Source organism: Piliocolobus tephrosceles, chromosome 1 (genome assembly GCF_002776525.5).
Source record: "Piliocolobus tephrosceles isolate RC106 chromosome 1, ASM277652v3, whole genome shotgun sequence".
Classification (NCBI taxonomy): domain Eukaryota; kingdom Metazoa; phylum Chordata; class Mammalia; order Primates; family Cercopithecidae; genus Piliocolobus; species Piliocolobus tephrosceles.
The window spans coordinates 154914467-154939843 of record NC_045434.1 but is presented as its reverse complement, the minus strand read 5'-3'; the positions used below and the strand labels follow the sequence as shown (position 1 = coordinate 154939843).

At 39.0% G+C, this 25377-nt stretch overlaps 1 protein-coding gene and 1 non-coding gene across 2 annotated transcripts in view; one reads left to right on the top strand and one right to left on the bottom strand.

Moving 5' to 3' along the window:
* Positions 1 to 11766, top strand: part of IL23R (interleukin 23 receptor) — an 85711-nt gene extending 73945 nt beyond the window's left edge. The window contains exons 10-11 of the mRNA XM_023209854.1: positions 7910 to 8000; positions 10572 to 11766. Of these exons, the coding sequence (XP_023065622.1) occupies positions 7910 to 8000; positions 10572 to 11222 (742 nt within the window). The 3' untranslated portion in view covers positions 11223 to 11766. The remainder of the gene's footprint in view (positions 1 to 7909; positions 8001 to 10571) is intronic.
* Positions 11767 to 19629: 7863 nt separating this feature from the next.
* LOC111541671 lies at positions 19630 to 19755 on the bottom strand. Its single transcript, XR_002731344.1, has one exon. It is a non-coding gene; the product is annotated as a U4atac minor spliceosomal RNA (small nuclear RNA).
* Between the last annotated feature and the right edge of the window lie 5622 nt (positions 19756 to 25377).

Genomic DNA, 25377 nt, shown 5'->3' with positions numbered 1-25377 from the left:
CTAATTTTGCATTTTCAGTAGAGATGGAGTTTCTCCATGTTGGTCAGGCTGGTTGCAAACTCCCAACCTCAGGTGATCTGCCCGCGTAGGCCTCCCAAACTGGGATTACAGGCATGAGCCACCAAGCCTGGCCTAGCCCATTTACTTTTAAAGTTAATATTGTTATATATGAATTTGATCCTGTCATTATGATGTTAGCTGGTTATTTTGCCCGTTAGTTAATGCGGTTTCTTCATACCATCAATGGTTTTTGCAATTTGGTATGTTTTTGCAGTGACTGGTACTGGTTTTCCTTTCCATGTTTAGTGCTTCCTTCAGGAGCTCTCGTAAGGCAGACCTGGTGGTGACAAAATCTCTCAGCATATACTTGTGTGGAAAGGATTTTATTTCTCCTTCGCTTATGAAGCTTAGTTTGGCTGTATATGAAATACTGGGTTGAAAATTCTTTTCTTTACCAATGTTGAATATTGGCCCCTGCTTTCTTCTGGCTTATAGTGTTTCTGCTGAGAGATCCACTGTTAGTCTGATGGGCTTCCCTTTATGGGTAACCAGACCTTTTCCTCTGGCTGCCCTTAACATTTTTTCCTTCATTTCAACCTTGGTGAATCTGATGATTTGTGTCTTGGGGTTCCTGTTCTCAAGGAATGTCTTTGTAGTGTTCTCTGTATTTCCTGAATTTGAATGTTGGCGTGTCTTACTAGGTTGGGGAAGTTCTCTTGGATAATATCCTGAAATGTGTTTTCCAACTTGGTTCCATTTTCCTTGTCACTTTGAGATACACCATTCAAATGTAGATTTGGTCTTTTCACATAGTCCCATATTTCTTGGAGGTTTTGTTTGTTTCTTTTCATTCTTTTTTCTCTGATCTTGTCTTCTTGCTTTATTTCATTGAGTTGATCTTCAATCTCTGATATTCTTTCTTCTGCTTGATTGACTCAGCTATTGATACTTGTGTATGCTTCACAAAGTTCTTGTACTGTGTTTTTCAGCTCCATCAGGTTATTTATGTTCTTCTCTACACTGGTTGTTCTAGCTAGCAATTTGTCTTTTCTTCAAGGTTCTTAGCTTTCTTGCCTTGGGTTAGAACATGCTGCTTTAGCTCAGAGGAGTTTGTTATTACCCACTTTCTGAAGCCTACTTCTGTCAATTCATCAAACTCATTCTCCATCCAGTTTTGTTCCCTTGCTGGCGAGGAGTTGTGATCCTTTGGAGGGGAAGAGGCATTCTGGTTTTTGGAAATTTCAGCTTTTTTGTGCTGGTTTCTCCCAATCAAGCCAGTGGATATTAGCTTGCTGGACTCCATGGGGGGTGGGACCCACTGAGTCAGGCACCAGAGGGAATCTCCTGATCTGCTACTTGTGAAGACTGTGGAAAAAGTGCAGTATCTGGGCTAGAGTGTACCATTCCTCCCAGTACAGTCTCTCATAGCTTCCTTTGACTAGGAAAGGGAAATCCCCCCACCCCTTGTGCTTCCTGGGTGAGGTGACACCCCACCTTTCTTAGGTTCACCCTCCATAGACTACACCCACCATCCAACCAATCCCAATGAGATGAACTTAGTACCTCAGTTGGAAATGCAGAAATCACCACCTTCTTCGTCGATCTCTCTGGGAGCTGCAGACAGGACCTGTTCCTATTCAGCCATCTTGCTAGCTCTCTAGCATGCTGATTTTCCATCCTGATTTAGCATGAAAATCTGGCAGAGTATTTTCATGGTATTTAATTAATTTTTGTTCTACTTCGGTTAGCAGTTTTATAAACCAGTTAGTCTTTTTATTAAAGTTTTAGGGATTCTTACCAGTCTAAATGATATGAATTTAAAGTTATTAGAAACCTGTATTCAAGAGTGCTCTTTAAGGTCCTTTTTATCCTTTCATGAACTTTCTAAAAGATACCATATTCTAGGATTTTGCGTGTTTGTGAAGTTTTCAGAAATTGCACTAGCATTAAGTAATTAACTTAATGTAATGACTTTAAATAGTGATAGTTAAAAACACAGTTCACAAGGAAATTTGGTTATCTCTGTGGTCTATGATAACTTAACATAATAACCTTAATTATGATTGAAAGGATATATTGAGACACTAGAATTTTAGAAATCCTATACAATTTTGGAACATATATTAATGTTATTCATTAAAATATAACCTGAAGAACATTAAACATTGTTTTTATTTTGACAATCCCATGTAACTAAACATATCAGATAATTCTGTTTATCTCTCCTTTGAATGCTTCAAGGGCCCTCTGTAGCATCCAAAAGTGGGGGGTTAGAAAGATAATTTTGAAGCTGAAATTTCATTTTGGGAAGCCTATAAAATACATTAAAGGTTTAAAACACTTGATATTATGCTTAACCAGTTTTGACCATGAGGTGAGATTCTTGTAAACATTTTATAACCCTTTACACATTTTTGTCAAAAAGCAGATCAGTGCTCTAAGAAAAACCTGTTGTGCTTTCATTTCAATTTTAATTTACAGAAAAATTTAACAACACTCATTTATCTTTAGCCAATGTCTGCACAGAATTTCTTTTTATAAGATTAACTTTTCACAAACCTTCCACAATGTATTCAAACCTTTAGCTTTATTTTAATTTAAAACAATCTTTTAACCCTCTAACCTAGACAAATATTTACATTCCTGTGCCTTATAACCTTCTAGTAAAAATGCATTTTAGTTTCCTTACACACCTTGCATGTAAATCTGTTTTCAGTAGTCTTGACTACATGTTGTAATGGTAACTGTTAGCAACTTTTAATTTGGGTGCATAAATTTTCTTTCATGTATCCTTTCATGACTTATACAGACAATCTGTGACATGCTTAGACTTTCTGAATTGTTCTAATCATCTCTCTTTTTAAGCAACCAGTTATTTTACTTTAGGACAAGAATTTACCATACAATATCCTTTCTTATATAAAATCTATTTTCTTTATAACCTATTTTGCATAGCTAGGGGAGCATGGCTAATTCCACATATCCCCAGGCCTTATTGAGAATCCAATGTCTCCAAGGTAGGTAAATTGAACAATTTTCAAAAGTCAAAGCAGTTTATGACCTTAAAGCATTAGTCAACCTAATATCTGATCTGTCTAATTTAGACAAAATGCCTTTATTTTACCAATAATCTTTAAAGCTGTTTTTATTTCCCAAATATTACTAAAGTTACGTGAACTAAGACATTACAGTTTTTATTTTTTCTTCCAAAATGTTTTATCTAAGCACTTATTTTTCTTTAAGCCAATTACTTAGAACTCTTTTATATAAACATCACACACACAACACGTATATAACTACACAGAGAACAAGATCCAGTAGTTGTAGGATTTTTCATTTGCCAGTTACTTCATTGGATTACTGAACTTGGGGTGGAGCCCATCAAGAAATGGCTAGGAAAACATGCAGTTTCTGGGGTCTAATAAGCAGACACAGCTGGAAGTCAAAACGGATTTTGAGAGAGATCTATTTGCTTTTAATTCTTGGGGTTCCATGAGGAAAACAGAGGGTTTTTTTCCAAAACAGGGTCAGTTGCACCTTCTTTATTTTTCCCAAGGAGTCCTAGGCTATCAGAAGCTATCTTAGGGCCTCTTATGTGTGCCTTAAGAGTGACAAGACAAGATGGAGAAAAATAATTCAGTCAACTGAGAAGACAAAACCTTTCTCAGCAAAACAAGATCCACAAAAAGAAAAGATATAAAGGCAGCCAGGTGCCGTGGCTCACACCTGTAATCCCAGCACTTTGGGAAGCCGAGGCAAGCGGATCACAAGGTCACCAGATCGAGACCATCCTGGCTAACACGGTGAAACCCCATCTGTACTAAAAATACAAAAAATTAGCTGGGCATGGTGGTGGGCACCTGTAGTCCCAGCTACTTGGGAGGCTGAGGCAGGAGAATGGCATGAACCCAGGAGGTGGAGCTTGCAGTGAGCCGAGATTGTGCCTCTGCACTCCAGCCTGGGCAACAGAGTGAGACTGTCTCAAAAAAAGAAAAGAAAAGAAAAGACATAAAGGCCTTTTAAATATACCTATAGCTTGGCTATCCACTTTTAATTAAGCTGACTCTTAAATATAGTGCTCTTTAAAAAATCCTTTTAAAGTTCTTGTTACCCAACTTTAGCCATGCCAAGTGGCCAATATTTCTGGCTTTTGAACTTTACCTCCCAGGTGCTCAGAGAAAGGAAAATTCAAGACAATTCACAGAAGGGAAGAGAATCAACAAATGGTAAAGTTCATGCAGGTATCAAATCAGAAAGGACTCATTCCTTAACCCAGGAATCGAACCCAGGCCACCACTGTGAAAGTAAAAAACTTTTGCTACTGAGCTACAGTACTGGGCTGTCTCCATTGTGCTTCCCAGAAGGACTCCAGAGTAGTTAATTTTGAGTTTGCAAAGGCTTTTAACTACTCAACATAATTTTTAGAGCTGTGACATGAACCCTGAAATTCCTGTTCCCTTGAAGGCAGAGACCAAGAGAAAGTACCACCATGTGGTTACAAAGTCAAGCTCCCAAGGATGTAAAACAAGATGGAGACCTCATCCAGTTTTTTTTTTTTTTTTTATGCACTTCAGTGTGTTGTTGTTCATTTGGAATGTTCCATTGTAAGTTATCTTTAGTAAGATTTTGTGATTTCTGTAAGACTATGCTGCCTCCCAAACCTAATGTATAAACCGGAAAGAACTCTGCTTTTCAGAAGTGAAGGATCTCATTTTTACCTAAAATACTGGCTTTGCTTTCAGGTTCCCTTGATAAACTTAGCCAATGACTTTTCCTACCTAAATGTGCAAGAAAAATGAAACAAAGGTGTGGAAAACAAAAATCCCTGTGAATTTTCAAATGCCAAATTTTACAACCCCTGCAATAGTACTATTTACTACCAGTTTCTTTCTGACCTAGTCAAATCTAAGAGGCCTCTAACTGGATCCAATCCAGTTAATTACTGATCAAATCCCATCCTGGACCCAGTCCGGTTTCTGTTGTGACTTCTGAACCCAGTTTGGAACAGAAATTTGCTCAAAGAAACTTGGAGAGTTCAAAACACAAATCTGTGGAGCTCTGAAATTCAAGAGAGAACTTACCATGATCCGCAGCTACTCTGAGAGATCAAAGGACACAAGTAGGCCCAAGAGATTCCTTGCTTGTTCCCTCAGTGCTCCTGGGAGTCATTAGAAGGTCTAATTCATATCCCACTTCTGACACCATCTAGTAAAAGAAAAACTTCACCAGTTTAAAGGAGTTTAATTGAGCAATGAACAATTTGCAAATTGGGCAGCCCCAGAATCACAGCAGATTCAGACAGACTCTAGCAATGCCTTGTGGTCAGAACAAATTTATAGACAAAAATAAAGAGAGAGAGAGAGAAGTGACATACAGAAATTGGCAGTGATGTACAGAAACAGCTGGTTGGTTACAGGTTGGCATTTGTCTTATTTGAACAGTTTGAACACTTAGCAGTCTATAAGTGGTTGAAGTATGGTCCACTGAGATTGGCCAAGACTCAGTTATTGTTACAGGCACATACTCCTAAGTCAGGTTTTTGCTCTTGTCTGCCTGTTAAGCTAGGTTATAGTTCATCCACAGGGATGCAAATACAGAGGTATGAAGTCCTTGTCAGGCCATATTTAGTTTGCTTTGACACTTGAATTCCACCCAAACAAATCAGCTTGAATCAGTGTGAAGAGAAGTGTGGCAACTTTTAAATTTGTCAATTCCTTACCAATTGTGTTGGTGTTTTAGCATTCAGCCCCAAAGTTCCTTTCTCTTGGCCCCCTTCAGTTTTTCCCCTCCTGTGATGGTATTAATAAAGATCTATGCTTAGTTATTTAAAATGAGACTTTGAGAAAAGCAAGACACTTAGATTTCTAAATTTTACTGATGCATTGAGTATTTCTAAGCTGCTGGTCGACTAGAGTTGTTTGGTGTGGCAGTTCCCCAGTATGTCCAGTTGCTCACAAATTTTGACTTGAATGTTCTTTGCCAAATTGGCACTGAGTTTCTCCTTCTTGCCATCATTTGCTTCATGAAATAATCTTTCTTTCATTTACATTTATAATCAAATGCAGTAGAAATATTTTGAATGAGCTATTCTAAATAAAGTCTACTAATGATTTCTTCTCTAGATAGGTTTTTCACTCAGAACTTAATTATATATTATAATATATGATATAATATATTATGTATTATATAATATATATTATATTATATATGATATAATATATATTATAATATATTATATATTCCTTATATATTATAATATATCATATATTATATAGTCCTGGGTTAAGGAATGAGTCCTTTCTGATTTGATACCTGCATGAACTTTTACCATTTGTTGATTTTCTTCCCTTCCATGAATTGTCTTGAATTTTCCTTTCTCTGAGCACCTGGGAGGTAAAGTTCAAAAGCCAGAAATATTGGCCACTTGGCATGGCTAGAGTTGGGTAACAAGAGCTTTAAAAGGATTTTGTAATATATATAGTATAATATATATAATATATAATATAATATATATATTCTCACTGTATCAGTGTGCTGTATAAAAAATTACTCCAATAGCATGAATTTGCTAATTTGGTCTCATTTTAAATACAGAAGAGAGTGTGAATTAGTAAACAAAACAAAAAAGAACAGAGTCATAAAGCATTGTATAAAGATGGGTAAAGAAATAATTTTTACCCTGAAGTCCAAGGTCACAGTGGGCTAGCAAAGTTCACTCAGCCATTTTGGTTGTTATTTAGTACGGGTCCTTAAAGAACCTATGTAAACAAATAAGTTTGATCTGTCGCTAACAGATCCATTGTTAATATATAAAAAGTTGTCTGAAATCAGTTTAGTCTCTTCTAAGTTCTTGGTACAACATTTTTGCCCAAACCAATTTGTGCTGTCAATGCAGAGAGTGTTTTTAAACACAGTGGCAGTGCTAATAGATAGCTTGGGGGAAGAAGTGGGATGTTTATGGCTTCTCCCTTTTCTTTCCAAAGCCCCACCCCACTGATCCTTAATAAGCACACAGTCTAGGTAGAAACCAGTTCTCACTATGCCACACAACTGCAAGACATGTTCCCCAGCCTCCTTCTCCATCCACATCAAGAAAGGTTGGAGCTGTCACCATCATTACTACCCTATTTGAAATAATTACAAAATCTAGAATTAGAAGAGCTTAAATTTTAGGGCTTTGTTATATAACATTCTCTTTTTAAATATTCGGTAGTTATGGTCACCTTGGAAAGTTCTACAAAATATCCCTTAAGTTTTGCAGACTTTCCCACATGGGTGTCTTCTGGTTATAATAGTTTGCTCTATTTAATATGTGTACAGTTTCACTGCTAGGGTGGTTCTCCCACTTATCTTGAATCTAGTGTGAGTGTTTTGAAAAGTTTTTGCTCATTAAAAGAAGCAGAGCAATAGAGATGAGAGGAAAATCTAAAAAGATAATGACACAATTTCCCACTTAATTTTCATTAAGTAAGAGACGAAAACTTTAGCTTCTGCATCAGGAAGTTTGATTGTTTTAATCAATTTTTTCTTTGAGTAAGGGTCTCACTCTGTTGCCCGGAGTGAGTGTACTGGCATGGTCAAGGCTCACTGCAGCCTTGACCTCCCAGGCTCAAGCAATCTTTCCACCTCAGCCTCCCAAGTAGCTGGGACTACAGGCATGCACCACCACACCAGCTAATTTTTTAATATTCTGTAGAGACAAGGTCTGGCTATGTTGCCCAGGCTGGTCTCAAACTCCTGGACTCAAGCAATCCTCCCATCTCAGCCTCCCAAAGTGCTGGGATTATAGGCATGAGCCACTGTGCCCAACCTAGAAAATTTGATTTTTAATATACATTTTATTATAGTTGATTTCCTAATCTCCTGTATGATCGCCTGCTTCTTCTAATGTGTCATTTTTGTTTTTTAGGATTAAAAGAAGAATATTATTGTTAATACCAAAATGGCTTTATGAAGATATTCCTAATATGAAAAACAGCAATGTTGTGAAAATGCTACAGGTAACCTAACATCATCCAACAAAAACTGAGTGGCAATTGAGACCAAGAGTGCAGTCTAATAATTAGAATAGAATTTCCATTCAAATAAATAAATGTGCACACATATTAACATAATTATATAGACATATGTAAAAACAAAATTGTACCTGTTTCAAACCATACATAAAAGAGATGAGACAATAGAGTTGGAGGAAAGAAAGCAGAAGAAATAAAGAAATAAAACTGTTCAAAAGAGAAAAGTGAAGTGGAAGATTGTGGGCCTCATGCACGAGTCACCTGGTGACCAAGCAATTGGTAGATGTCTTCAGGAACAAAGGGAGTAGGGAAGAAAAGCTCAATGAAATGAGCCTCAAAGACTCAAAGGGCTTCTGTTTCACATGAGATAGAGAGCCAGGTGGAGCCCAAGAAGGGCATCATTTTACTCTTTAAACCCGGTGGAATTTGAGAAAAGCAGTATGAGAGAACTGTGAGCAATAGTGTCACCGGGCTGGGCTAGGTTTCCATTCTGGCGAAGAGAAGGCCACACACCAGGAAGCCCCTGAGGGTACAGGGACTTCACTGATTATAAAGGAGGGAAGGAACAAGCTAAAGTTATGTGTATTCCTGATAACCCCTGGCCCTCGGGCTTGGCTGTCAAGGGGCTCAAAACCCAGTCCAAGGGACAGACACATCATCCAAGGCTCACAATGCAGTGATGTAAGTGCAATGACAGAAACGAGCCCAAACATGTGATGGGAGTGGAGAGAAGTCACTGAAAGGTGAGGAGTTGCTCAGGAGAAACAGAGGGAATTCAAAGTCAGGGGAACACCTGGGGGTTAGAACAGCATGTTGGGTAAGAAGATGAGATATTTGTAAAACAAATAGAAGTGACTCTGTTTCAAGCCCTGGTGAGCCTATTAGCTTACTCCTTCCCCAACCTCATGTCATCTGAACAAAGGGTTTCTAGGCTAAAAATAAAATACTTTTTAAAAGTTCAAAGACAACTGGTCAACAGAACAGAGTCTGAGTTCTGTAACACAAGACTTCTGTGATCTGATCCACTCACCATCCAGCTTTACTCCAGCCACTCCTCACGTCAAGCTTTTTGATGAAGCAACACCCAATGTGCTGTTCTTGTCAAGACCTGGCAAGCTCACTAAGGAGGTTGGGCCCGAAGAACATTGGAATGACACTTCATGTCTCTTTATTCAAGAACTCCCTCTTTGCTAAACTCCCTTCCTATTCTGGGCTCCTGGAATTAGAGGCAAACCTGAGGGTTTCCCTCAGATAAGGTTTTGTTTTCTGCCCAAGAGCCTAAGGAATGGTGTCTTGGTCTGCTTGGGTGGTTTAAGCAACAAATATTTATTTGTCACAGTGCTAGAGGCTGGGAAGTCCATGATGAGGGAGCCAGTCAGTTTACTTGCTAGTGAGGGCTCTCTTGTGGACAGCTAACTTCTCACATGGCAGAGGGAGAGATAATTTCTTTTCCGTCTCTTCTTCACTAATCCCATTCGTGAAGGCTCCACCCTAGTGACCTAATTACCACCCAAAGGCTCCACTTTCAAATAATATCACATTGGTTTCAACATGAGGGGGGCTGGGGAGAGAGTACACAAACATTCAGCTCATAACAGGGAACTATAATCTTATAATTGTGTTGGGTGACAGTTTGCCCAGGAAGGCCAGCCATCTGCTGGAAAGCCTCAAGTCCATTTATTGCCCAGAAAAGTCATTAGGCTAAAAAATCTTCACCCACCCTCCTGATCATCACAAACATGTCTGAACTGTGAGTAGCTTTATTTATTTATTTATTTGTTGCTTTTTGTTTTGAGACAGAGTCTTGCTCTGTCACCCAGGCTAGAGTGCAGTGGCATGATCTCAGCTCGCTGTAACCTCCGCCTCCTGGGCTTAAGCAATTCTCCTGCCTCAGCTTCCCAAGTAGCTGGAATTATAGGCTTGCGCTACCATGCCTGGCTAATTTTTGTATTTTTAGTAGAGATAGGGTTTCACCATGTTGGCCAGGCTGGTCTCAAACTCCTGGTCTCAAGTGATCTGCCCACCTTGACCTCAAAGTGCTGGGATTACAGGCCTGAGCCACTGCTCCCAGCCACTATACACCTTGAGAACCTCAGTACCAAGCGTTTGTCACATGCTCATTCTCAGTATGTGAGCAAAATAGGATTCTCCCCAACCTTTTTTATCTAAGCAACAAAATATTTTCTTGTAACAAGAAATATTAATATTCTTGCCTCAGAAGACCAATTTTTAAAAGGCCCTAAAATTAAGTAATAAGTTAATATGTAAGACTCAACTTTTCTCTTTAAAACTTTTAAACTGAGAAATGCGCTTAAGAAATGGATTATTTTTACTATTGCTTTTCTCCAGTCTTCTCATGTAGAATTTAATAAAGATTTGGAAGCAAGCAGGATAACAAAAGACAAAAGGAGGAAATCATATGGGAAGATAAACAATGTGAGAAAAGGGAGGGAGAAAGCAAAGTTGAAAGAAAGCAGAATTCCAGTCCTCATTCAATTATCCAGTTGGTTCCTTTAAATGTCTTTTGTAAAATAAAACGATGTCTTTTTTTCCTAGGAAAATAATGAACTTATGAATAATAATTCCAGTGAGCAGGTCCTTTATGTTGATCCCATGATTACAGACATAAAAGAAATCTTTATCCCAGAACACAGGCCTACAGACTACAAGAAGGAGAATGCAGGACCCCTGGAGACAAGAGACTACCTGCAAAACTCGCTATTTGACAATACTACAGTTGTGTATATTCCTGATCTCAACACTGGATATAAACCCCAAATTTCAAATCTTCTGCCTGGGAGAAGCCATCTCAGCAATAATGATGAAATCACTTCCTTAACACTTAAACCACCAGTTGATTCCTTAGACTCAGGAAATAATCCCAGGTCACAAAAGCATCCTAATTTTGCTTTTTCTGTTTCAAGCGTGAATTCACCAAGCAGCACGCTATTTCTTGGAGAATTAAGCCTCCTATTAAATGAAGGAGAATGCAGTTCTCCTGACATACAAAACTCAGTAGAGGAGGAAAGCACCATGCTTTTGGAAAACGATTCACCCAGTGAAACTATTCCAGAACAGACCCTGCTTCCTGATGAATTTGTCTCCTGTTTGGGGATCATGAATGAGGAGCTGCCATCTATTAATTCTTATTTTCCACAAAATATTTTGGAAAGCCACTTCAAAAGGATTTCACTCTTGGAAAAGTAGAGCTGTGTGGTCAAAATCAACATGAGAAAGCTGCCTTGCAATCTGAACTTGGGTTTACCCTGCAATAGAAATTGAATTCTGCCTCTTTATGAAAAAATGTATCCACATACATATCTTCATATGGACACATGTTTTCATTCCCTTGGATAAATACCTAGGTAGGGGATTGCTGGGCCATATGATAAGCATATGTTTCAGTTCTACCAGTCTTGTTTTCAGAGTAGTGACATTCTGTGCTCCTACCATTACCGTGTGAGAATTCCAGGAGCTCCACGCCCTTTTAATTTTAGCCATTCTTCTGCTTCATTTCTTAAAATTAGAGAATTAAGATTCCGAAGGTGGAACATGCTTCATGGTCACACATACAGGCACAAAAACAGCATTATTTGGATGCCTCCTATATTTTTTATGAAGTGTCAACTATTTCCTCTTTCTTTTCCCTCACTGAAAGATGCAAAACAGCTCTCTATTGTATACAGAAAGGGTAAATAATGCAAAATACCTGGTAGTAAAATAAATACTGAAAATTTTCCTTTAAAATAGAGTCATTAGGCCGGGCATGGTGGCTCATGCCTGTAATCTCAGCACCTTGGGAAGCCGAGGCAGGTGGATCACCTGAGGTCAGGAGTTCGAGTCCAACCTGGCCAACATGCTGAAACCCTGTCTCTACTAAAATTACAAAAATTAGCCGGGCATGGTGGCAGGTGCTTGTAATCCCAGCTACTCAGGAGGCTGAGGCGGGAGAATCGCTTGAACCAGGAAGGCGGAGGTTGCATTGACCTGAGATTGTGTCACTGGCACTCCAGCCTGGGTGACAAGAGTGAAAAAAAAAAAAAAAACAAAATAAAATAAAATAAAATAAAATAACTAATGTTTGCTTGCAAAGGGAGAGGCAAGTTTAATTTTCATTTTATCACTTAAACTTCTCTTGAGTAGATAAAAATGTAGCCCCAAATAACAAAATAAATGAAGAATAGAAACAGAAGAGAAGTTAATAGTTAATTAGTCATTTGTTGTATTATTTTTTCCCCCTACTCTCCATTCAGGTATCAGGGATTTGATCTTAGTGTGATTTGGGAGTAACAGAGCTGTGAAACAATGATGTGTTGGAATCATGGGTTGCTGTCTTCATTTAAGTCAAGAGTGATGGTCTTGTTCTTCTGTGGCATAGTTGGGATATGATTTACACTATAATAGAATCTATGAGAGGTAACAGATGCAGGATCAGCAAGATGTAACTTTTTGGTTACAAACCAGATACATGCTAGAAAATTATTGTTAAAACAGGTATTTGTTCAGTACCTGTTTTGACGGCAAATACTTGCTGAACCTTCCATTGCCCCATATCCCATGTCTCCTGCAGATATCACTAGTCAATCAGAACAGGCCTTTCTGCTGAGCTGTACAGTGGCCTCAGAAGCCTCCCAAGCAGTGCTCCTTATGGCCACAATCCATAAGGACTGGGGTGGGAGATTAAATCCATCTACCAGTGAGGTCAATATGGAAAAGTAGTTGATCTTTAAAATGTGAAATGCATATTTTAAGCTGAGAAATATTACCCAGCAGACTATTGTGATTAATATTTGCAGACAAGGACAACTTTTTCGAATGACCGGAACAGTTTAAAATAGAGTAGAGCAGGGCATGTAAATTCATGCCTATAGTCCTAGCTACTCTGGAGGTTGAGGCAGAAGGAACACTTGGGCCCAAGAGTTAGACACTGCAGCACGCCATGATTGATGATCATTTGCCAGAGCGGCAGAGCGAGACCCCATCTCTAAAAAATAAATAAATAAACATTCATTCATTCATTCATTAAAATAGGTAGATTACCAACTGAATTTCTTTTTCTCCTCTAACAGTTGTCAATTTATACTCATATTTAGTCATTTAATTTTATTATGAAAAATCAAGCAGTTTACTTAAAAAAGACTCACTGCTTACTATGTCTTTAGCAAAGGAGCAGACTAATTTGTTTTACTTTTTTTTTTCTTGACAAAAATCTAAAAGCAATTTTATGGTCATTAAATATCCCTGAAATGAGGTTGACTATATATCCCAGTTTGCCCTGGTTTCTGTCCATTGTCCCAGTGTTAATTATGACCAGTAACTGCCTTCATTCACTCTCAGAAGCATCCCTTATTTGGATAATAAATCATATGGTCACTCAAGACTTCTTAATGTCCATCATATAAGTAATCAGAATTTATCTTTTTTTTTTTTTGCACTGACAATCCTCTTTATTTTGCTTTTTATCATTTACTACGGCCATTTTGCTCCAAAAGGGATATTACTATTCATTGTAATGAAAAACAAGTTTCCCCTGATGTAAAACTCTATTCTGTTTATCCTAAAATATGTATATATTTTTTGTACTTTGCATATTCTGAAAGGAATATATTTTAAATCACTAATGAAATGCTAATCTTAAATATCTTGACTTGTAAATTGTTGTATGCCTTTGCTTGATTCTTTTGCAAAAGAAGAATCATAAAGAAGCCAAGAAGGAGGTAGTATTTGAGATCGAAATAACGAAAGACTAAGATAAATCTTTAATGTTTGCAAACCTGATGAAGACATCCGGTAACATGTGAAGAATATTTTTATAGTACGTTTCACTATAATTGTAATCTATCACACATGAAAAAAAGCTTTTATCAAGCTTAAAGGATAACAGCATTATTTGATCTTCTGCAAATGTTTCCACTGCAGCAAGTGCCTCCTTCTCGCCCCCTAGAGTGGGAAGGAACCTGCTTTCTCATTCTGTGGTGTCTTAACATACATCACTATTCAGCACAAAAGAGACACTTCTGATTCTATCTTTGCCATTAGCCCTTGTTGGTCCCAATGGACTAGAAATTGAAGCTATACCTGCAATGAGAACAGTGTACCTGCCTTTGTCCCAACTCGGGAGAAAAATTTAAGCTGCTTTATCACAATGCAACCTTCGCAGGGGAGAAAAGGTTTCGTTCTATAAATCTTTTATTCAAGAAGGATTCGTTGAACTATTGAATGCCCTTACTGTTATATGTGCAAGACCCTTTGAAGGATATGGATTTAACAAAACGAGTCAGTTCCTGCAGTCTTGGGGCTTATATTCTAGGGGGAAGAGACAGACAGTAAATTAGGACAAGTCATTGCCCCCAAGGAGCTTACATTTTAGTGGGGAAGAGGCCAGAGGTAGGGGGTGGAGAGAGGCAGAAAAAAAATAAAGGAAAATGTCAGATAATGTGCTGTGTAGAGAGGTAAAATGGGAAAATGTGGTGGATAGCAACTCGGTGGCCACTTTACACCAGGTGGTCAGGAAAGATCATTCCCAAGAAGTGATACTGACATTCGTCTGAGTCCCAGGTAAGAGCCAGCTTGCCACTGACAAATCCTTCTATAGAGAAAGTCTTCAGTGGCTAATATCTTTACTTCTTTGCCTCCTGTACAACTTGGCTGTGATTATCTCCCACCCTAACCACACCCCACCTCCCATCTTTACCTTCTTAAGCCAGAATTTTCTGCAGATTCTGAGGACAAGTGCATACGTTTTCATCTTTCTATCTAGCTCTTGGGCCTATTATTAACTTTCTTTCTCTGAGTCTCACAATCTTTTAAGTCACTGATTCCTAAAGGGGCATGTCCTGCTTCTTGGTATGGGTAAAGGGGAAGGAAGAAGAGAGAAAAAGCCTCTCAAGTTACCAATCAGAGGGAGGAAGGGAAGAGAAATACGAAGAAAGTCAGGTTAATACTTACGAATGCTGAAGCAAAATGGAGTGCCATAGTTCTGGACAACACTAATGCTGATTAAAGAATATCATTTCCTCCTGTTCTAGTATCTTTCTCTCCCTCTCCCTCCCTTTTCTAACATAAAAACCATAGGAGGAGGTGCAAGTCAAGTACAGTTTAGGGGTGTTTGCTTTGTGTGCATGCAGGTGTGTGTGTGTTTAATTAGAATTTCCTTCGTTTTTTTTAGAAACAGAGTATTGCTCTGTCACCCAGGCTGGTGCACAATCATGGTTCATTGCAGCCTCAACCTCCCAGGCCCAAGCGATTCTCCTATCCCAGCCTCCTGAGTAGCAAGTGCACACCACTATACCCAGCTATATTTTAAATTTTTTGTAGAGACAGAGTCTCACCGTTTTGCCCAGGCCTGGACTCAAACTCTAGGGCTCAAGCAATCCTTCTGCCTTGGCCTCTCAAAGTACTGGGAATTATAGGCATGAACCACTGCACCCAGACTAAAATTAGGATTTCTTTTTAGTTATAAAGAGTATTGAAGAGAGGCTTATGAGTTTTTAAGATGTGGTTCTCAGCTAATGTGGGTTGCTGTTTGGCCTTCCAGCACATGACTATGGCATTGAGCAAAGGTTTTCAAAAATAAATTTTAACAATTGATTGTCTTTCTCCAAATGCAATCTGTTGGCTAGGCGCAGTGGCTCACGCCTGTAATTCCAACACTTTGAAAGTCTGAGGCAGGCAGATCACTTGAGGTCGGGAGTTCGAGACCAGCCTGGCCAACATGGTGAAACCCAATCTCGACTAAAAATACAAAGATTAGCTGGGCATGGTGGTGCCTGCCTGTAATCCCAGCTACTTGGGAGACTGAGGCAGGAGAATTGCTTGAACCCGGGAGGTGGAGGTTGCAGTGAGCCAAGATTGTGCCACTGCACTCCAGCCTAGGTGACAGAGAGAGACTCCATCTCAAAAAAAAAAAAAAAAAAAAAAAAAAAAAAAAAAAAAAAGCAATCTGTTCTAGAATCCTCAAATGTAAAACGGATGAAAGCAAATCTCCTGTTGAAACATACCTTGGAGGGCATACCTGCACCCTCTGCCTCTCCCTCTCTCTTCTCCACACTTGCCTCTGAAGCAACATGAACAAAGCCCAGACAAACCTTGAGAAGCCTGTACTTTAGGACTGAACCTTACTCTGCACTTCAGCCACAGACTGTTAATGCAGGCTCAGGGAACCAGAACCAAACCTTCCTATACTCAGATTAATGACTGCAAAAAGGGCTTTGTCTCAGGGGCTGCTAATAGAGGCAGTTCTATGTGCAATAATTAACTTGATTCTCCCAATTACTTTACCATAAATGTCTGGGCTTTGTTCAAGTTTATGTTCTTTTTAAGATCACTAAGAATAAAATATTGTGCTGTGAACATAATTAGATTGTATAAACCCAAAGACTGTGGATTTATGCTGTGGTTTATGTCTTTACGAAGCAATTATATCAATTATAGAAGATAATGTTTTAATGGGAAGTATTACCCAGTTGGCAGACACTATTGGTTTAAAATAAAAGAAGTGATTAAAAACAAGTTATGAATCTCTCTTGGGTAAAAGAATGAAAACAATATAAAATAATTGGATTCTGATTCATAAAATGAATTGTACACAACTTTCTTCGATGCTATAGTTAAGACAAAATTACAAGGAAGTCTAACAAAGGTTTGATAGAATGTTATTATGTGTCTTTCCCACTGCTAAGATTACATCATTAAACCCCAATTAATGTTTTATGTTAAGGCTTTCTTAGCCATTTTGCTATTTTCACTTTTCAATTTAAGATAACCACACTGCACCTTTTATATCCAGAATTCCCATCAGTTTCCCGAAGATGCTTTCCCATTATGCTTATTTTCGGGAATACAAGTTATTATCTAATTCTCATAATTAGCATTTAACAACAAATTAGGAACTTATTCTTAAATGGTCCATTTTTGTCTGGGGTAGTAAAAGCATTCTGGGCTAGTTTTATGAGGTGGGGGCAAAAAAACCCCTAAACAACAGTGCTACAGAAGCATAGTTCTTTCCTGAGATTGTTGGCTTCAAAATTCAAACAAAACAAAAAGCTGTTTCTAACCATAAAGGCATACCTAAAATTAGAGACTGTCAGAGCACAGGAAGGAAATCATAAATAGCCAAACACTGGAACACAAGTGTGAGATACGGAAGTCAATAAAAGTTACTGTTTTCTTTCTGTTCACATCCTGCCTGAGAATTTTATTAGAGGAGAGCAAGAGAGAAAGAATACAATAGTAAAATAAAGGGAAAGCATTTATATTTCTAAACTACACAGTAATTCATGAAAACATATTTTTTAAAAATCAAAATAATACCAATGTAAATGGAGTGAAAAGTGACAGTTCCTATTCACCCACCTTTTTTCCCACTTCTATCCCATCATCAAAGGTAATGACTCTCAACAAGTTATGGGGCTTTTCCCACTATTTTTATTTAAATGGTGAACTATGATATTGTCCTATGACATGTTATTTTTAACCTGACAATATGTCTCAGAAATCTTCATATATCATTATACATAGCTTTACCTTATTCTTTTAAACAATTGCCCTAATAATCTATAGAATAAATTTCAATAATATATTCACCGAATCTATTAATGAACATTTAGGTTATTTCCAATTTTTCACTAGTATACCAATTCCTTTAATAATTCCTCTTGTACATATGCTTATACACATATAAGAATTTTATGTGTTGGGTTGTCGGGGACAGATACCTAAATGTGGAATTGCTGGGTCGAGAGAAAGAAAGGAAGATAAAGTCATTTACATTTTGCAGCCAGGTGTGGTGGTGTGCTCCTGTGATCCCAGCTACTTGGGAGGCTGAAGTGGGAGGACTGCTTGAGCCCAGGAGTCCTGTCTCAAAAAAAAAAAAAAAAAAAAAAATAGATTTTGGTAAGTATAACCAATCATTTCTCTAAAAAGAGTATGCCAATATTATTAGTACATAAAATGTTTGCCAACCTGATGCGCATCTTGTTTGCATTTTTTCAGAAGATGAGGTTGAATATTTTATTTGTTTATTGCTTTTTTATAATTCTTATTTTTTGGTTCACCTTTGTTATATTCTTTGGTCATTTTTCTACTGAGTTGTTGGTTATAGTCTTAGTCATTTGCAGGAGTGCTTAACATAAATCTTTTCTGTTATATATGTTCTAAATACGTTTTCCCAGCCTGTGTGTTATCTTTTTATCTCCATGTTTTCTTTTGCCAAACAAAAGTTTTAAAGTTGTATGTAGTCAATCTGTTGCCATTTTTCTCTATGACTTCTAGCCTGGGTATCATGTTTAGTGTCAAAAGACAAAATCACAACAAATTTAGTTTTAAGATCTTATTTGGGGCCAAGTGCTGTGGCTTATGCCTGTAATTCCAGCACTTTGGGAGGCTGAGGCAGGTGGATCACCTGAGGTCAGGAGTTCGAGACCAGCCTGGCCCACATGCTGAAACCCTGTCTCTGCTAAAAATAAAAAAATTAGCTGGGAATGGTGGCATGTGCCTGTAATCCCAGCTACTCAGGAGGCTGAGGCAGGGGAATCGCTTGAACCTAGGAGGCGGAGGTTGCATTAGACCAAGATCACACCATTGCACTCCAGCCGGGGCGACAGAGTGAGACTCCATCTCAAAAAACAAAAATAACAACAACAAAAAAAGGATCTTAATTGAGATCAGGTGCCGTGGCTCATGCCTATAATTCTGAAACTTTGGGAGACTGACGTGGGAGGATTGCTTGAGCTTGGGAGTTCGAGACCAGCCTGGGCAATATAGTGAGACCCTATCACTATTAAAAAGAATAAAGAATTTTTAAAATATTTTTTAAAAATTTTAATTGACTTTTATTTGCAATTCTAGAATCGGGCAGCACCTCATACTATAAAACAGAATGAGTGTTCTGATGAGCTGAGCAGAGGAAGTTGATTTAAGGAACTTCTTATCATGCTGGTGAAAACTGGCCTGTTTAGGGATTTGGCTGTTATCTCTGTGTCCTGGTTTGTTGAAAGGTCAGATAAAGATCCTAGTTTCAGCAGGTTGGTGTAGAACTTCAGCATGACTGACTCCACTTTGGTTTTGTCTGTTAGGCCTAGTACAGGAGCTCAGTCCAAACCAATGATCTATTATACATTTGATTTAACATCAGCAAAATATATATTTACACTAGAACATGAAGTGGTGTAATGTAGTCTGAATGTTGTCCCCACCAAATGTCATGTTGAATTGTAATCCCCAGTATTGGGTGGAGGTGGGGCCTGGTGGGAGGTGACTGGATCACAGGGGCAGATCTCTCAGGAATGACTTAGCACCATCTCTTTGGTAGTAAGTGAGATCTCAAGAGAGCTGGTTGTTTAAGAGTGTGTGGCACCTTTCCCTTCTCTCTCTCTCTTGCTTCCGCTCTCCCTGCATGAGATGCCTGCTCCCACGTCACCTTCCACTATGACTGTAAGCAGCCCAAAGCTTCACCACAAGCAAAGCAGCTACCAGTGCCATGCTTCGTGTACAGCCTGCAGAACTGTGAGCCAATTAAACCTCCTTTCTTTATAAATTACCCAGCCTCAGGTATTTCTTTTTTTTCTTTTCAAAACATTTTTTTTTTCAATTTCATGGAAAAGAGGATTTTCATTTTTCTGAAAATTGTACCAAGGTAAAGCAAAGTTCTAGTTGATGCAGGTGCATTGTATAGGCATTAGCAGCACCGCCCTCATTATGCACTCATTAGACAGTAGTGCAACCCCAAGAAAAGGAAGGTTAGGTATTTCTTTATAGCAATGCAAGAACAGCCTAACATATGGTGATATTAAGCAATGGGAGAACAGTGGGCATTAGAAGACACAGATCAGATTAGAATCTACCTTTGTGGCTGGATGCGGTAGCTCACACCTGCAATCCCAGTACTTTGGGAGGCTGAGGCAGGCAGGTCACCTGAGGTGAGGAGTTTGAGAACAGTCTGGCCAACATGGTGAGACCCTGTCTCTGCTAAAAATACAAAAAACTAGCTGGGTGTGGTGACGCACACCTGTAATCCCAGATACTTGGGAGGATGAGGCAGGAGAATAGCTTGAACTGGGGAGGTGGAGGTTGCAGTGATCCGAGATCGCACCATTGCACTCCAGCCTGAGTGACAGAGCAAAATTCCATCTCAAAAATAAATAAATAAGTAAATAAAAAGAATCCACCTTTCTCAGATCCTGGTGATGTGATTTCCAGCAAACCCTTAACCAGGAAGATTCAGTTTCTTTTTCCTTAAAAAAGATCCTATTAATATCTTCCTCTGGCCATTCGTTGAGAACATTAAATTAAATAACATTTGAAAACACTGACAGGCTGGTCACGGTGGCTCATGCCTGTAATCCCAACACTATGGGAGGCCGAGGCCAGTGGGTCACTTGAGCTCAGTACAGTGAGACAGGCCTGGGCAACATGGTGAAACCCAATCTTTACAAAATATTAGCCGGGTGTGGTGGTGTGTGCCTATAGTCCCAGCTACTCAGGAGGCTGAGGTGGGAGAACTGCTTCAGCCTGGGAGGCAGAGGTTGCAGTGAGCTGAGATTGGACCACAGCACTCCAGCCTGGGCAACAAAGCAAGATCCTGTGTCAAGAAAAAGAAAAAGAAAAGAAAGAACTGGCAGAGTACTTAGCATGAAGTAGGCACTGGAGGAATTTTGATACAGTAAGAATAGGAATACTAGGTACCTGAGAGAAGAGGCAGAAAATGTAGTGGACTAAGTGGAGTGAAAAAGAGGTGAGGAAACAGGACGAGAAAACTCTAAAAGCATGCACACTTAGGTAGTGCAGAACTGGTTTTGTCCAACTATTAAACAGCACAACCCTAAATTCCTCTCATACTCCTGATCTTTTGTTTTAGTGTTCAGGAGCTCATAGTAATATGCATAATATCAAATAAAATTTGATATTCATTTGATATTGGTTGCTGTGATACTTATTGCAAATCTCTTCTTGTCTATATTTTAAAAATGTATTTTTTGTAGAGATGGGGTTTCTCCATGTTGCCCAGGTCAGTCTCAAACTCTTAGACTCAAGAGATCCTCCTACCTTAGCCTCACAAAGTGCTGAGATTACAGGCATGAGCCACTGCACCCGGTCTTACCTGCATTTAAACAAAGTTTAGCATTTATTTTACTTTGTGGTTCAATATAGAAGATTTATTTTATCTTAGTTGCTGAAATTGGAAATCACTTGTATTTCACCAAATGAAGAGATTAGGATTTTAAGAAACTGAAGGCTGCCAAGTATTTGAGATTCATTCTTTTTTCAGTATTCATTGCACATCCCATTCAATGTGTTACTTTGAAGATTCCATTTGATTGAACAGAGGCAGCCCATGCAGAACCCTTTGAAGAACAGGAGGGAGGCTGCTGAAGCGCAGAGCAATGAAGAAAAGCAATTCTAATGCCAGAAAAACAAAGAACAAAAAAACAGAAGCACTTTGCAAACACAATAAATGATATTAATAGATTCAACCCATCTTCATTGCTTTAATGAAATGATAATTTTTGAGGCACTTATTAAAACTCTTACATTGTTTTTTCCATTTTGTTGCTTTTGTTTTACTAAGAAGTGGAAATCTTTGGTTAGAAAAAAAATCAGAAAAGCATGTAGAACTACAAATGTAACCGATATTACAAATAGGTAGACTAAACTTTCTTTTACTTTTTCCTTTTAAGAGCTTGGATTAAGGTCAAACAATCGGAGGGGTTTTTTGGGCTTTTTTGTTTTATTTTGTTTTGTTTTGTTTTGTTTTAGAGGCAGGGTCTTGCTCTGTCACCCAGGCTGGAGTGCAGTGGTGCAATCATGGCTCACTGCATCCTCGAACTCTTGGGCTCAAGTGATCTTGCCTCAGCCTCCTGAATAACTAGGACTATAGGTGCACACACCATGCCTGGCTAACTTTTTTTTTTTTTTTTTTTTTTTTTTGTGGAGATGTTACCTCACTAAGTTGCCCAGGCTGGTCTTGATCTCCTAGCTTCAAGCAATCCTCCTGCCTTGATCTCCCAAAGTGCTAGGATTACAGGTGTCAGCCACCATGCCTAGTCACAATCTGGGCTTTTGAATTTCAAATTTACTTTTTGAATTTCAAATTTACTGCATGCCAAGTACGTGATATTGGGCAGTCACTGGCATTTCATGTTCTCTCCTTGTCCTACTCTCTGGAACAGGGATACTGATCTTGGTGTACCTTGCTTGAGAAAATTTGAGTTGACTCTCTCCTCCTTGAAACACTTTCTTCCTTCAAGGACACCACACACCCCTGACCCCTTACTCTGACCACTCATTTTCAGTCTACTTCTCTGGTTTCTTCTAGTCTCTTTGCCACCTAAATATTGAAGGCCCAACAGTGAAGGCCTTGGTTTCTCCTTTGGTGATCTTGTCCATTCTTGTGGCTTTAAACACGATCTACATGTTATAAGAACGGACTAACCCAATATCTATTTTGAACTCAAGACTCAACTCCAGATTCAACTGTCTACTTAGCATCTTCATTTATCTATCATCAAGGTATTTAAGACCCAAGCTTCCTCTTCTCACAGATGTCCCATCTCAGTAAATAGTGTTGCCATTTTTCTGGTTGCCCAAAAATCTTGGTGCCATCCTGAATTTTTTCTTTCATTCCTCACATCTACTCCATCAGGAAACCTTATCCATCCTACCTTCAAAAGATATTCAGAAATTGAATCACATCTTACCACCTCAACTCAACTGCCTAGCTCAAACTACAGTCATCGCTTGCCTGAGTTATTACAAAAGCCTCGCAAAGGTCTGTCTTCATAGCCAGATGATCCTGCTACAACTGTACTTGTCTGCTCCAAATCTGCCAGTGGCTTTCCATCCCACACACAACAGGAGTCTGAGTCACTATAATGACCTAGGAGGCCCTACCTGGTTTACCTCTTCTGTCCCACTATCCTCCCCTCTAATCACTCAGCTCCAGACACTGGAAACCTCATAAGCACCCCAGGATCTTTGCTCCTGCTGTTCCCTTCTGAATTGTTCATTAGCACGATACCTCTCAGAATTCCTATTGATCCTATTCGGCCCTCCCCAGCCATTCCATGTAAATGACAAACCTCCTCCAGCCCGGTGCATTCTAGTCTCCTCTGATTTGCCTTTCTTCACAACACTTACCATGAACATACTGCATATCTTACTCATTAATCTTGTTTATTGTCTGTCAGTCACTACAATATAAGATCCAGAAGGACAGGAATGGTGTCCACTCTGTTCCCTATAAACCTTTAATGCTTAGAACAGTGCCTGGCACATAGTAGGTGCTCAATAAATATTTGTTGACTGAATGAATGAACAGTAGATAATGGCCCAATCTATTCATTCCATCTGCTTCTCATGAGAGAGAAAACTAATTCATGAAGGCAAAGAGCTTTCAGACCTCAATGTGGTTTCTGAGGCTCTTCCTCAACACTCTGTTATTTCATCGTCACCATTGTTGTTTTTCTCTAAACTGCCACTCTATAATTGACAAGAAAGCAATGACATAATGTAAAATTATGTGTTTTTATTTTCATCTATGCAGCTTTGTTTTATTTTCTAGGACTACTCCAACAGTCGTTGGAGTCATTGAAATGACAGTCATTTTCAACTATCTTCTTTGCTTTTGACTGAAACCCTTTCTTCAAATACTTTCATGTGGCAGAGTTAATAACACCTCAGTGGGTGAACACTATCCTTCATTTCTCTGGGGGGAAATATTTTTAGCCACCACACTAATTAGATAGCTCTCTGGCTGATAATGGGGCAGACTAAGGGTGTAGCATGTTAAAGAAAATGAGCAAACAAACAGGTGCAATCAACTTACAGAATATTAATTAATGTCCTTTTTTTTTTTTTTTTGAGATAGGGTCTCACTCTGCTGCCCAGGCTGGAGAGCAGTGGCATGATCTTGGCTCACTGCAGACTTGACTTCCTCCACTTCCCAAGCTCGGGTAATCCTCCTGCCTCAATACCCACCAAGCAGCTGGGACTACAGGCGCATGCCACCATGCCTGGCTAATTTTTTGTAGAGATGGGGTTTCGGCATGTTGTCCAGACTGACCTTGAACTCCAGGGCTCAGGTGATCTGCTCACCTTGGCCTCCCAAAGTGCCAGGATTACACACATGAGCCACTATGCCCAGCCAAATATCTTTATAATAATACTAATAAACTGCCAGTAGGAAGTTTGGCATAATGTGTCACTTCAATTATAAATCACAGATGATTTTACTTGATATACTCAGCTAGAGATAATCCACAGGGGGTAATTTTATTTATTATTATTTTAAATGCTATTAAATTTTGTTTTTATCTAGCCTGCTAATTTTCTGAATGAAGCTGTAGTTGGCATTTGATTGATTTGGCTGTGTCCACAACCAAATCTCTCTTGAATTCTCACATATTGTGGGAGGAACTCAATGGGAGGTAATTGAATCATGGGGGGCAGGTCTTTCCCATGCGGTTCTCATGATAATAAGTCTCACAAGATCTGATGGTTTTAAAAAAGGGACTTTCCCTGCTCTCTCTGTTTGCCTGCTGCCATCCATGTAAGATGTGACTTGCCCCTCCTTGCCTTCCACCATGATTGTGAGGCTTCCCCAGCCATGTGGAACTGTAAGTCCATTAAACCTCTTTCTTTTGTAAATTGCCCAGTCTTGGGTATGTCCTTATCAGCTGTGTGAAAATGGACTAATATAGCATTTACCAGTGTCTGACTTATAGTAACTGTGGCAGAGCCTACTAATTGTCTGTTCAACTTCCATTCTCAAATTCTTACTTCCTAACAGAACCCCTACGTCATTGATGATAGCAATTCTACCAGTAAAAAGATACATTTCCAGCCTCCCTTGCAGCTAGGTGTGGTCATGTGACTGAATTCTGTCCAATGAGATATACACAGAAACTGGTAGATATATTTCCAAGTTGTATTATTAAAAAGTGGGGACAGACAAATGGAGAATATTTTCCTCCCTCTTCCTCCTTCCTGCTGACTGAGAAGTGAGCATGACATCTGGAGCTCCAGCTCCTATCTGAAACCATAAGGTGACCTGGAAGATAGAAGTTGTGCACTGAGTATGGTGAGCAGAAGACAGAAGAGCCCACATCTCTGATGATTTTGAGGAGCTGCCTCAGATCACTTTCCTCAACTTCTTTTACCTGAGAGTCATGTTCTAATATCACTGTTCTTGCAGGTTCTGCTATTTGTGTTTGAATTGATCCTAATGGATTTAATAGGTAATCAGAAAATATCTTTTTTCAGAGAATGGATGGAGTACATGCATGTGGTGGTTATAGTAGTCTGCTCAGTTTGCCATAACAAAATACCACAGACTGAGTGGCTTAAACAATAGAAATTTATTTTC